Here is a 13379-nt window from a genome sequence, read left to right on the forward strand (position 1 = left end):
CACCTGGGTGGCTCAGTCCATTGGGCGTCTGCCTTCAGCTCAGGTCATGATCTCGGGGTCCTAGGATCGAGCCCCCTGTGTTGGGTTCCCTGCTCAGCAGGAAGTCGGCTTCTCCCTCTCCTTCTGCCCCTCCCCCTGCTTATGCGCGTGCTCTCTCTCTCAAATAAATAAATAAAATCTTTAAAAAAAAAAAAAGAGAGAGAGGAAACCCCCAAATTATGAGACTTGGAGGTTAGAGGGGATGGCTGGCACATCTTCTCCTCCCCTTCACAGAGGGAGAGAGGAATTCTGGCTCTGGAATGCAAGAGATCTCTGAGGAGAGGCACCAGTCTGCAGGGTTTTTTTGGTCACTTTTAGAATGTAGGCAAATGCATCTGGGACGATAAACCTTCTAATCTCTCTAGAGAAAGTCACTATCTCTAACTTCCAAGACACATTTATATGAAATTATCCTTTAACACAGGCTTCCAGATTTACTTATTTATTTATCTATTTGCCTCACTTACTTATTTGTTTAGCAAGCAAGGCATTGTTTCCTCTCAAGAAACTACTGTCCATGCACCAGCAAATGCCACCTGGCAGAAGTTCGATGGACTCCCCTCCCCCACCACCCACTACGGAAGAAGCCAGTCCCGCCTCCATTTGCACATTAATTTTTTTTTTTTTTAAGATTTTATTTATTTATTTGACAGAGAGAGAGATAGCGAGAGCAGGAACACAAGCAGGGGGAGTGGGAGAGGGAGAAGCAGGCTTCCCGCTGAGTGGGTAGCCCGATGTGGGGCTCGATCCCAGGACCCTGGGATCATGACCTGAGCCGAAGGCAGACGCTTAACGACTGAGCCACCCAGGCGCCCCTGCACATTAATTTCAACAGTACTGATGAACAGATATGCCTGTTCCTTGGATTCTCCTTTGAACTGGCTGTAACAACTTACCAGTTTCCTCATTAATAATGTGTTAGACAAAATCTTTAAAATACGTTTTTTAGTTTTTATTTTTATATCTGTGTAAGAGTCGTGATTTTATTTTATTTTATTTTTGAAAACTGTCCTTTACCCAAATGCAAAGAGAGTTAGTTGTTGCAGTAAAGCAGACAAAGGGACATGAGTCAGGAAAGACAGCTGCAATGGGCAGAAAAATCTATGAAACTTAAACACTGAAAGGCAGTTTGGGTCCTACCAGTGTGTCTCCCTGAAGAGACTTCTAATATATGGATTGTATGTAAAGCACCTGAGTAATTAAGAACTTGATTTATCTTCTACTGGCTGCTATTTTTTAGCGTGATAACAGTGTAAAGAAAAAACATGCTGTTTAAGCAACACAGCTTCAGAGCTCGTGTTCCTTCAGGATTCACAGCAGAGGGTGATAGATGTGATTAAAAGCTGGGAGGTCAGGTAGGAAGAGCTGTGTTCAGGAAAGCCTGGGAGAAGAAAGGGAAGAACAGCCAGCATTCTGGAGCAGAGCGTGATGTCCACAAGGCTGCATCTGAATAATGATTGTTAGTTATTAACTCTCAGAGCTATCAAGAAGGCCTTATTGTTGAAATCCCTAAAGTAAAATTTTATTGTTATAAATCTCATACTCTCCAGCCTTCCCAGGGGAGGGTCTCAGGAGCTCCTGTCTCAGAAGCACACGGAGAGCTCCTTCAGAGAGCAGAGAACCAGGCTTGGTCCTCCAATTTACTGAGTCAGCAAAACTCTATCCAGGCATCTTGGTGGTGGTGCAGTGGGACAGCCTGAGTTAAAGCCAGGGAATTAGCATTTGCACCAAAGTCTGAGAGCCAAGGCCCTAGCACTCATCAATCGCTCCCCACTAAAACAACTGTCCTGACAATGTGATGTTTGGGAACTGGATTTTTTTAAAGTTACACATTTGCAAGTTACTGATTCAACATTTTGTCTTGTTTTTATAATTATTATACTTGATTTATATAACTAGAGAATATGTTATTGGCTACAAGCAATGAGACATTGATAGAATGTAGCCTTTTCTAGAAGAAAAATGTTCAGGCTGGGAGAAAAGAGGTTTTAGTCCCTCACTGCTCCCCAGTGATTCTTTAGCCCGCCTTTACCCAACCTCCCTGCTTTCCTCATTTGCAAAACCAGATCAATAGGACACGTTTCAAGCTGTAACATTATTTTTCACTGGGTTGTTACATTCTGGGATTGTCACTTTAGTGTGAATGTATTTCAATATTCCAGGGCCTCTGAAGACACTTAGCTGTCTCCTCCTGATTATCTGTGTCTCTGCCCTCAATGGCTTGCTTTTCAAATGGCTTTAAATGTTGTGAATGTCCTCTTCTGCATCAATACTTTCTGATAATTTTGCTGAAGCACCTTTCACCTCTCTCTGTGTGTATATACGTATTTCCTTCATGTCTCTTAAGAGTTGTTACGGAGTTAGCATGAGACTTCATTGACTAAGGCACATACCTGGTAAAGTAATATGACAAGGTAAATGCTGATTTAATAGAAATGGAATAATTCATTCAATTAAATGAAATTGATAACTGCCTTATCATTTAGATAATGTAAGTTCACATGGCCTATAAATTTTGGAATTATTCCATAGAAAGATATCATGCATATGGGTGTCTGTATGTGTATAGACTCAATACTCATTATTTGCAGGTCCTCATTATTTGTGAATCACCTACTCACTACAATTTATTTGTACCCCCCAAATCAATGTGCTCTTGGACATCTGCAGACACGCACAAAGCAGCAGAAAGCTTGAGTTGCCCAGTAGACACGCATCCAGCTGAAGCTGACCCAGGCCACACTCTGTCTCCTTGTTTCAGCTCTCATACTGTGACACGAATCTCATTTGTGGTCTATTCAGTGCCATGTTTTTTCCATTTCTGTGCTTCTTCTTCTGATTTCACTGCTTAAAATGGCCTCCAAGGGTGGTGCTGAAGAGCTGTCTAGTATCCCAAGCACAAGGAGGCTGTGATATGCCTCACAAGGAAACGCACGTGCTAGAATAAGCTTCACCGAGGTGGGAGTTATCGTGCTGGTGGCTGTGAGTTCAATGTTGATGAATTAACCGTATGCATTAAATAAGGTGTCTTCAACCCAAAACACAAGTCAAACGAGGTTATGTACTGATCGGTTGATGGGAATGCTGTGACCAGAGGCTCACAGGAACCTAATCTTACTGCACTTCCCCTAGGAGCGAATGGTCCAATTTTGGCTAATTCAGCGTCTACGGCTGCTTTGCAGAAAGTAACTATCACGGGTAACGAGAACCGTGTGTGTGTGTGCGCATGCGTGTCTACTATGTTTCTTAAAGTTTTAAAGATTCGAGATATTTATCAACTTAGAGGTATCTGATTTATAAAATCCAACCTTTTTAAAGCACGTGCATGTGACTACCACAGGACGCATTTGTGGGAAGACAGGACTCACAGGGTTGCACTGATAGATTCTTCAAGCTCATTCACAACCCAAGCTGGACAAACAGGAAACATCAAAAAGTTAGTTGACACCTGAAGTTCTGTGTTTCATTTGCAAAGTTTTCCTTTCCTCTCTGTGAGGTATTTTCAAACTCATTATGTTTAATTCTCCCATTCTCTGTTTTGTAAAGCTTGAGAACCACAGGCCCAAAACAGCAATTCTCCGAGCTGGGCACACTTAAGAATCAATTGGGGGGCGTCTGAGTAGCTCAGTCATTAAGCGTCTGCCTTCGGCTCAGGTCATGATCCCGGGGTCCTGGGATCAAGCCCCGCATCGGGCTCCCTGCTCCGGGGAAGCCTGCTTCTCCCTCTCCCACTCCCCCGGCTTGTGTTCCCTCTCTCACTATCTCTCTCTGTGTCAAATAAATAAATTAAAAAAAAAAAAAAGAATCAATTGGGAAGATTTGTAAAATATTGATCCTATTGTCTCACCCCAACCATTCTGTCCTAACCTCTTGACTCAAGGTGCTGCCTGGAAATCTGTATCGTGTGGAAGGGGGAACATAGTGGAGGGGACAAACGTGGGTATCATCAGCTGTCCGAGGTTGCTTTCGTTTTTGGGGCAGTGCTATGCTCTGAATGTTTGTGCCCCCTCATTCATATCTGAATCACCTAACCTCCAAAGATAATGAATGGTATTAATGGTATTAATAGGGGGTGCTTTGCGGAGGTGATCAGGTCATGAGGGTGGAGGCCTCATGAATGGGCTTAGTCCTCTTATAAAAGAGACCCCACAGAGCTATTTCCATCATGTGAGGATACAAGAAGTCTGTGGCCCAGAGGAGGCCCTCGCTGGACTATGCTGGTGCCCTGATCTTGGGCTCTCCAGCCTCTAAAACTGTAAGGAATAAATTTCTGTTGTTTGTAAGCTACCCAGTCTGTGGTTATCTTGCTACAGCAGCTCAAACAGACTAAGATAGGCAATGTCCTCAATGGTTGTGAAAGCAAATGGAAGCCATCTGGTTGCGTTACAGGAAAAATCTCTGAAGATACATTCTAATTTTCTAATTTCCCTAAATATCTGTTGCCATGGTTTTACCACCATCCTCCAGTTTTTAGAATTACATATTAATACAAAGGAACTTTTGCTCCCATGTTCAACTGCCTTCTCAGTTGCTCTCAACATGCTCAACTGCCTCTGAATGCGTCACAGACGTGTCAAACTCAAACTGTAAAACTGAGCTGCTGTCTTTCCCCTCAAACCTCTCTCTCTCTTTTCTTCTTTCTTTTTCTTTTCTTTTTTTTTTAGGTAGGGGTAGAGGGAGAGAGAGAATCTTAAGCAGGCTTCACGCCCAGTGCTGAGCCAGCGCGGAGCCCAATGCAGAGCTTGATCTCACAACCCTGAGATCATGACCTGAGCTGAAATCAAGAGTCGGACGCCCAACCGACTGAGCCACCCAGGCGCCCCCCGTTCAAACCTTCTCTGACCACGTCTCAAATAATGGCAACTCAACTACTCCAGTTGCCCAACTAAAAATGTGGTGTTATTTTTGTTTCCTTCTGTTTTCTCACACCTCACATGTATTCAATGAGAAAGTCGAACCTCCCTCCCCCGTCCACACTGCTATTATCCAGTGCAAGCCACCACTATCATCTCGCATGGATTCTTACACTACTTGAACTGGTCTCCAAGCAGGTCTCTCTGTTACAGACATACAGATGGACATAAATTATATACACATACATATAGATCTATACCTTATATATATCCATGCATATGGGGGTGTGTGTGTGTGTGTACCTCTGCTCCTAAATGGGCACTTTCCCGACATCATGATCCCACCAAAGGCAGTCAGACGGCATCCATCATTGCTTAAAACTCCCTGGTGTCTTCTCGTCTCATTCAGAGTAATGAGACTTCCCCTCCTGGCCCTGCCTTACTTGACTGTCTCTCGTTCTCCCACTACTCCCCGATTACTTGCCATACTCCAACCACACTAGATTTGTTGCTATTTTCTGAATGCACCTGGTAAGATCACTGCTCTCAGCACTTAGCACTTGCTATTTCCTTTGCCTGGAATGTTCTTTCCCCAGATATTCACTGCCTGATCTTAAGTAGTGAATCCCCCTCTGAAACACCTGCTACTTCAATTTAGTATTTCCTTTTTCTGTTTGTTTTGCTCCAGAAAACTGTGACTTCCTGACAGTGCTATTCAATGCAAACTTTCCGCAATGATGGAATAGGTGGCTGCTGAGCAATTAAAATGTGACCAGTGAGACTGAGAAAAGTGGGCATTCAATTTAGTCTTATTTTTATTAATTTTAATTTTAATTTTTAAAGCTTATTTCCATTCACTTAGTTTCATTAATTAGTTTTAATTAAATATGAATTGATATCGGCATTTGTGGCCAGTGGCTACTAGAGAACACAGCACAGTTCATCTAGAATCCATTGTTTTGGGTTTGATAGTGAAGGGATCAAGATTCTTTTTTACGACATTTATCTACAACCCCTCTCACCAACACCTCTGGCTGAAAGACCGTCTTCCCTTCACTGTGTATCAACGCCACCTTTGCAGTAAGTCAACTACCCATATATGAGTCAGTGTGTTTAGCTATTTTGTTTCACGGATCTACTTGTTTATCCTTATGCTGGTCACACACTGTTTCGCCGAGCCTGTCAGTAGAATGTCTTTGTATCTATTAGAGTTGAGTCCTTCAACTTTATTCTTCCAGATTGATTTGGTTCTTCCTGCCCCTTCAAATTTGCTGACAAATTTTAGAACCTGCTTGCCAGTTTTCACCAAAACAGTTACATCAACCAACAAATAAACACCCCACTGGAATTTTAATTCAGACTTGTACCAAATCAAAACCTACATGGGAAGAATTGATATTTACACCATACTGAGTTTTCTAATCAATAGAATTTTTATATTTCCTCATTTATTTAGAATTTTAATTTATCTCATGAGCATTTTATACTTTTCTATGTAGAAGTCATGCATATCTTTCATTAGATTTATTACCATGTATTTGAGATTTTTTATGTGATTGGCAATAAAATCTTCTAAAACTTCGTTTTGCTTACTGCTGGTATACAGAAATGAAATGTAGTTAATTTTTATATTAATTTGATACCCAGTGATCATCCTAAATTTTAATAGTTTATCTGTATATATATACATATATATATTAGTATATATACATATACTAAAATATAACCTAGTCATAGACAAATAATGAGAATCAATACATAACGTGGTCATAGACAAATAATGAGAATCTTAGTTCTACCCTTACAGTACTTACATCTTTCCTTTCTTTTTCTTTATTACACTGGCAAGGACCTCCAATATAATGGTGAACAGAGTGATAATAGCAGGCATTCTTGTGTTAATGCTGGTAACAGGGGTAAAGCTTTCAATATTTCACCATAAAGTGTGATATGTGCTACACGATTTTTTTGTTAGTATTCTTTAACAAAGTAAGGAAATTTCCTTCTATTGGTAATTTATTGAGTTTTTACCTTCTCTTTTATCATGAACGGATGTTCAATTTAATCAAATACATTTTCCTTGACTATTAATTCCTATTTAAATTTATGTAAGTAAAGAATTCAAGAACACAAGTCGTGTTTACCTACTTTTAAAAAGTAAGTATTTTTCAAAGCTTTCACATGTATCAGTCTTCTCAGAGAAATAGTCTATCCTTTTTGTTTGGGGACTTAATAAGATACATCTATTATTAGATGTTCTACACAGATACCAGATTCATTGAAAATAATGAAACATTTCTAAATCATTACCATTAAACTATTTTTTAAAGATTTTTGTTAAGTTCTTCCACTGAACAATATACATTTTAATCAAGTTGCAAAGGAGGTCAACTTTCTACTGGTTTCATTTTAAATTTGTGTGTTTAAAGCATTCATGCAAATTTAACTATTAAATGAAAGTTGATTAACTCACCAGTCATATTGCAATATAGAAGAAAGGGTTCCAGAGGACCACTTCCATCTGAATCTATATAGTAAAACCCTGAAGTGTTTCCTCTGTGCTTATAGGATTCACATGACTGCTCATAGATAGCTGTAAGAAAAAAAAATGGATCCTCATAAATGGAATAGTATAAAAATAATCTCTTAAATTTTAATTTGGACACAAAATACGCCAAGTTTTGAAATTTAATATGTATATTACTGACCATGAGAAAAGATAAAACATACTTTAAAACAAAACTCATTCTTTTTTAAAAAAAATTAATATGGATGAAAGGTTATACAGAAAAAGGCAGAATGACGTTAAATTCTGTGGCATTTCCTTTTGTCATTAAGAAAATATGAGATTAATTAGTCAAAATAAAAATAATTTTTACATTAGGTAAAACAACAAAAGAGAAGGTATGTGTTTTAAATATCAAAATGCTTATAAGTATAATGTAACATCCATTTTGGACATCCACCCAAATGGATCTTTTGACATCCATTTTGGAATTTCTAGTGTCACCTTGTAATAACCTCACATCTGAAACACAATAGTATAATCTCCTTAAATAATCTGCTTTTAAATTGGAGGATACTGTGCTGAGCAAAATAAGTCAATCAGAGAAAGACATGTATCATATGACCTCACTGATATGAGGAATTCTTAATCTCAGGAAACAAACTGAGGGTTGCTGGAGTGGTGGGGGGGTGGAAGGGATGAGGTGGCTGGGTGATAAGACATTGGGGAAGGTATGTGCTATGGTGAGCTCTGTGAATTGTGTAAGACTGTTGAATCACATATCTATACCTCTGAAACAAATAATACATTATATGTTAAGAAAAAAGAAAAAGAAGAAGATAGCAGGAGGGGAAGGATGAAGGGGGGAAATCGGAGGGGGAGACGAACCATGAGAGACTATGGACTCTGAGAAACAAACTGAGGGTTCTAGAGGGGAGGGGGTGGGGGATGGGCTAGCCTGGTGATGGGTATTAAAGAGGGCATGTTCTGCATGGAGCACTGGGTGTTATGCACAAACAATGAATCATGGAACACTACATCAAAAACGATGTAATGTATGGTGATTAACATAACATAATAAAAAAATTTTTTTTAAAAAGGAAAAAAAAATAATCTGCTTTTATCCACAATTATGTAATAGAAAAATTTTAAATAATGTAACTATTCTCCTTTCTCATATAAAATTATCTATAGATAAAATCTTTAAAAAAATTGACCAACAAAGCTCCTCATCAATAATTTTAAAAGTATTTTATAAAAGAAACTTTCTGTAATGCCCTGTAATGAGAATTTAATATAATTAAAACTGGAAGCAAAAGAAATATTTATATGAAATATGCCCTCAAGTGGTCTCAATATGTTTTAATCCATAATTGGATGTTTTTGAGAATACAAGTATACATTTGCCATGTACAAAGTTTGATATTAACAACTGTATATGATGCACATGTCTTATTGAACACTTGGCCACATACACTTATAATTTCCATCAAGCTTTTTATTTTATGAAATGAGAAGTAAGTCATGCCCTGAATGTCTTTCCTTGATCTAGTCCAAATTTTTGAAAATTATATTAATGACAACTTAAACAATATGAAATAATGTAGCTAATTTGCTCAGTGTTCCAGTGATTTTGGATAATCATACAAATTTACTTCTCCATTCCTCCACAGTCTGATGGTTTTATTTTGTTCCTATTATATATGACATGGACAAAAATATAAGCATGGATTGTTTTAGAGTCACATTTATATTTTGTGCGGTGAAATGGGCATGTAAAAATGGTTAGTTTATTCACTTCTGTATGCACATATACATATGTTCATAAATTCTTTGAAAGAGGTTGGCAGGATAGACTCACAACTTGAGAGTCAGGGCTGGTAGTAGAAAGGACACGTGATTGCATAAGGGTAATTAGGAATACATTTGCTTGATGTGTATTGCTTGACTCTTTATAACATGACTGTTTACAACATATTACTTTCTAATGAAACCTTTTATTATTTTTTTCTTTTTATCATGTTAATCACCATATACCATTAGTTTTTGATGTAGTGTTCCATGATACACTGTTTGCGTATAACACCCAGTGCTCCATGCAGAACGTGCCCTCTTTAATACCCACCACCAGGCTAGCCCATCCCCCACCCCCTCCCCTCTAGAACCCTCAGTTTGTTTCTCAGAGTCCATAGTCTCTCATGGTTCATCTCCCCCTCCGATTTCCCCCCCTTCATTTTTCCCTTCCTGCTATCTAATGAAACCTTTTAAAGACTGCATCCCTGCCCCTTCCCCTATTTATGCTAACGATAGTCAAGGCTTCACTATATCCAGGTTTGTCATCCTGGCCCCATTTCTCAGAATGGTTATTGGCCAAAACCCTTCAGTTCCATTTGGACTATCTGTTCAAGAACTTATTCATCAAACTGTGGCCACAGATGAAAATATTTTATTTATCCAATTTTTTTCCTCAGAGTTGTTTGTGTTTATATTTAGATTTGGTCATTGATAACAGTTACAAATAAATAGTTAAAACACATTCTATTAGCTTTTTGTTTTGAGTTAGTTACTACAGTTAGGATGACGGAGGATGTAAGAAAGTAAAGTAGACAGCTAGCTGGGTGACCTGGCTCAAGTAACTTGGCTTCTGGTTTCAGTGAGGTGTGGCTTTAGCAACAGGAGGCATTCTTTATATTGTGAGGCACTCCAACAGATAAACGGATGCCTTAGGAATGACTCCGGCTGCAGGGGTACAGGTATGAGGGGGGAAGCCAGGAGCTCCTCCCGCTCACGCCCTTGCCAGCCCTGAATCAGGACTTCCGAGGGTCCCTTACAGAATGTCCAGGGCTGGGAGCCCAGGATTCCAGTCTCAACTCTAGCAGGAGTACAAAGTAGCACACAGTGAAGAGAACAGGAATGAGGAGTCTGATGACATAACACCCTGGCCTGAAGTCAGGGCTACAGGAGATGGGAGTAGGAATTAAGTTGCCTGGCAAGGTCAGTAATGACATGAAAAAAATGGGAAAGAAAAATGGGCGCTTAGATCTCCCCATCATACATACTGAAAAAGTGGACATCAAAATGAAATGAGTCTAACAACACATGCAAACATTTCTTTTTTTTTTTTTAAGATTTTATTTATTTATTTGACAGGGAGAGATAGCGAGAATAGGAACACAAGCAGGGGGAGTGCGAGAGGGAGAAGCAGGCTTCCCGCTGAGCAGGGAGCCCGATGCGGGGCTCAATCCCAGGACCCTGGGATCATGACCTGAGCCGAAGGCAGATGCTTAACCGACTGAGCCACCCAGGCTCCCCAACATGCAAACATTTCATCAGAAAAACTGCATGGTTTATAATATAGGAAGAGTGTTGGTTATGATCCCAGGCTCTGGAGCATAATTGCAAAGTGTTCACATCCTCACTATGCCTCAGCTATTTAAGGAGGCTGGGGCAAGGTGATTAATCTCTCTCTGTTACTTCATTAGTAAATTGGGGATAATAATAATACCCACCCACTAAGGTGGTCATTAGAATTCAAGGAGTTGGGGCATATAAAATACTAGATCAGTGCCTGGCATTTAGAAAATACTCAATAAAATGAACTATTTAATGATTAACATCATTATCTGCCATCCTTATTTCATTATCCTCATTAATGGGGTTGTGCAAGGGAATTGAAGGATTACATATTCTGCATTGTTTATGTTTATCCTTAGCTGCCTTTTGTTTTCTATACGTATTTCCCCTTTGCCAGCTCTCCTACTCTTTTCTATCCTGTTTTATGTTATCTATTTCTATAAGCTACTTTGACAACTTCTTGAAAAGAGGTGTGGATTGAAAATAAACTAGAAAGCAACTGGATGCTAAACTTCAGGGTTGTGCATTCCAGTACATGGAACATGGAATACACGGAATACATGGAATATGCACACAGCCGTGGTAAGGGAAACGGAACAAGGAAATCAGAACAGAGGCAAGAAGCCGCAGGTGTGTTCAGCTTACAGTTGTGGCAGGTAGCTCCCGTGTAACCAGTGTTTGCACAGTTGCAGTGAAAGGTGCTCCAGGACTGGGAACATTCACCACCGTGTTCACAATAGTTCGGCGAACACCTACGAGAAGGTGCAGATGCAATCACTACTTTTCATTCTGAGCGATCATAAAATGTTGATCAGTTATACACGGTCGTGTGAGAGAAGAATGTCAACAGTAACAGAAAGGGTAAATTCAGCGTGACTCGGGGTTATTCAGTCTGTCGTCAAGGTGGTTTAATCACGGAACCAAACCTTCGATCAATAAATTCATCAGATTTCAACCAATTCTCAGGTAGTTGTGACTGCTTCATTTTCAACATGTCCTACTATATCAGAGTCCTTTCTTTTCCCTCAGTGACAAAACACTAATTCAATACGTTGCCAGAAATATCAATAGCTTACATAAAAGAACAACATTTAATCATATTGATTTCCTACACTGAATATTTAAAAGAAGGAATAAAGAAGAGAGACGAAAAGAAGGAAGTAGGAGGGAAGGGTGTCTTTATTCACTTTCTGAGTAAAGTGAAGACCTCCAGGAATGTTGAAGGTGCACTGGATAGACACACGAATTCCTAGCAGTGTGTTGGGTGCTCCAGGCTGCTGAATGGAACTCACAGGGGCTCCCAGGATATTTTAACTTTTCAAGAGAAATATAGGCATACTCAGTATCTGACCAAGACTGCACAACTTCCTAGCTCGAGATAGTTCAATTTCAACATTAGATCGTAATACTTTCCTTTTAGTGACGTCCTATCTGTAAGAAGCTGGATTTTCAGTAGTTGATAAAAAAAAATAAAACAACCCAGTACCAGGTAAAATCAGTGTGGAACAAAAATGAGGGTGGTGGTGTGTGACCTGACCCCAAGCTTTGAACTGTTGTGGGGTACTCAGCAGGTAAACACATGTAATTACGAAGGAGTTGTGTTTAATTCAAAATAAAATTAAAATATTTTCAAATTACATAAATACTATATATAATATATATATACTGACATTTACAACTATATGAATTACATATATATTACATATATATAGACATATATAGACAGATGTATATATTATATATGTAATATATATATATATTCCTTTTTCAAAGAGTTACAAAATTTTAGTACATAAATAAGTTGTTTGGACCTAAGCTACTTTTTAAATGAAAGTGTTAGTTATATTTTCGGGCTTGGAACACTATGAGAAAAATCACTGGAATACATAGGGTGCTGTGGACAACAAAGCTGGGGAGCTTCTGGTATCAACTTGAACAGCCCTGATCAGATTATTGATGCTTTTTAGAATTCAGATTGAAAGGTATATTGAGACCAAAGCTTGAAATGCTTTCTTTTAACCCAGAATAAAAAAATAAACTGTGAAGCATGTCAAGAATGCACTCACACTGGGGTTTCTGCCACCTCTATTATTAAAAAACTAAGGATGGGAAACTTCATGTTTCGCTTATAGGATTTCTCCAATTTTAACTGAAAATAATGTTACTGATTTTTCCTGATTATAAAAAATAGATACCCACTGTACAAAAATCAAATGATCCAGGAAACGATAGAGAAGAAATACAGTTTATAACCTCTTATACAAAAGTCACCACTATAAACATATATACATGCATTTGTGTGTGAGGTTGTATTTATAAATATAATCATATGTTATTTTACAACCTGCTTTTTAAGGGTTCACAAATAAGTAATGGTCATCTCCCGCTGCCAACTAAATTTACATATATTTTAGCATTTTTATAGATTCACAGGAATCCATTCAAAGAATATTTCACCATGTATTTAATTTTTGAAGCATTTCAAGTCAATAACAATCTAGAAGAAAGAGGGAGATTAAAACAATAATAACCCTAGTTGGTGATCAGAAAAGAAAAGGACAGAGCAGGCTCTTCTTTACAGACCTCAGCCATGTTTTAAAAGGGGGCAGATGTAAGCGGCTATACCT

General features: G+C 38.8%; 1 protein-coding gene across 3 annotated transcripts in view; it reads right to left on the bottom strand.

Moving 5' to 3' along the window:
• CNTNAP4 (contactin associated protein family member 4) overlaps positions 1-13379 on the bottom strand; it is a 369439-nt gene that overhangs the window by 176115 nt on the left and 179945 nt on the right. For all 3 annotated transcript variants that reach the window (XM_078063784.1, XM_036074809.2, XM_036074807.2), the window contains exons 11-12: positions 11398-11504; positions 7366-7485 (exon numbers count right to left, since the gene is read on the bottom strand). In XM_078063784.1, the coding sequence (XP_077919910.1) occupies positions 7366-7485; positions 11398-11504 (227 nt within the window). The remainder of the gene's footprint in view (positions 1-7365; positions 7486-11397; positions 11505-13379) is intronic.

This window comes from Halichoerus grypus, chromosome 15, assembly GCF_964656455.1.
Source record: "Halichoerus grypus chromosome 15, mHalGry1.hap1.1, whole genome shotgun sequence".
Lineage (NCBI taxonomy): Eukaryota > Metazoa > Chordata > Mammalia > Carnivora > Phocidae > Halichoerus > Halichoerus grypus.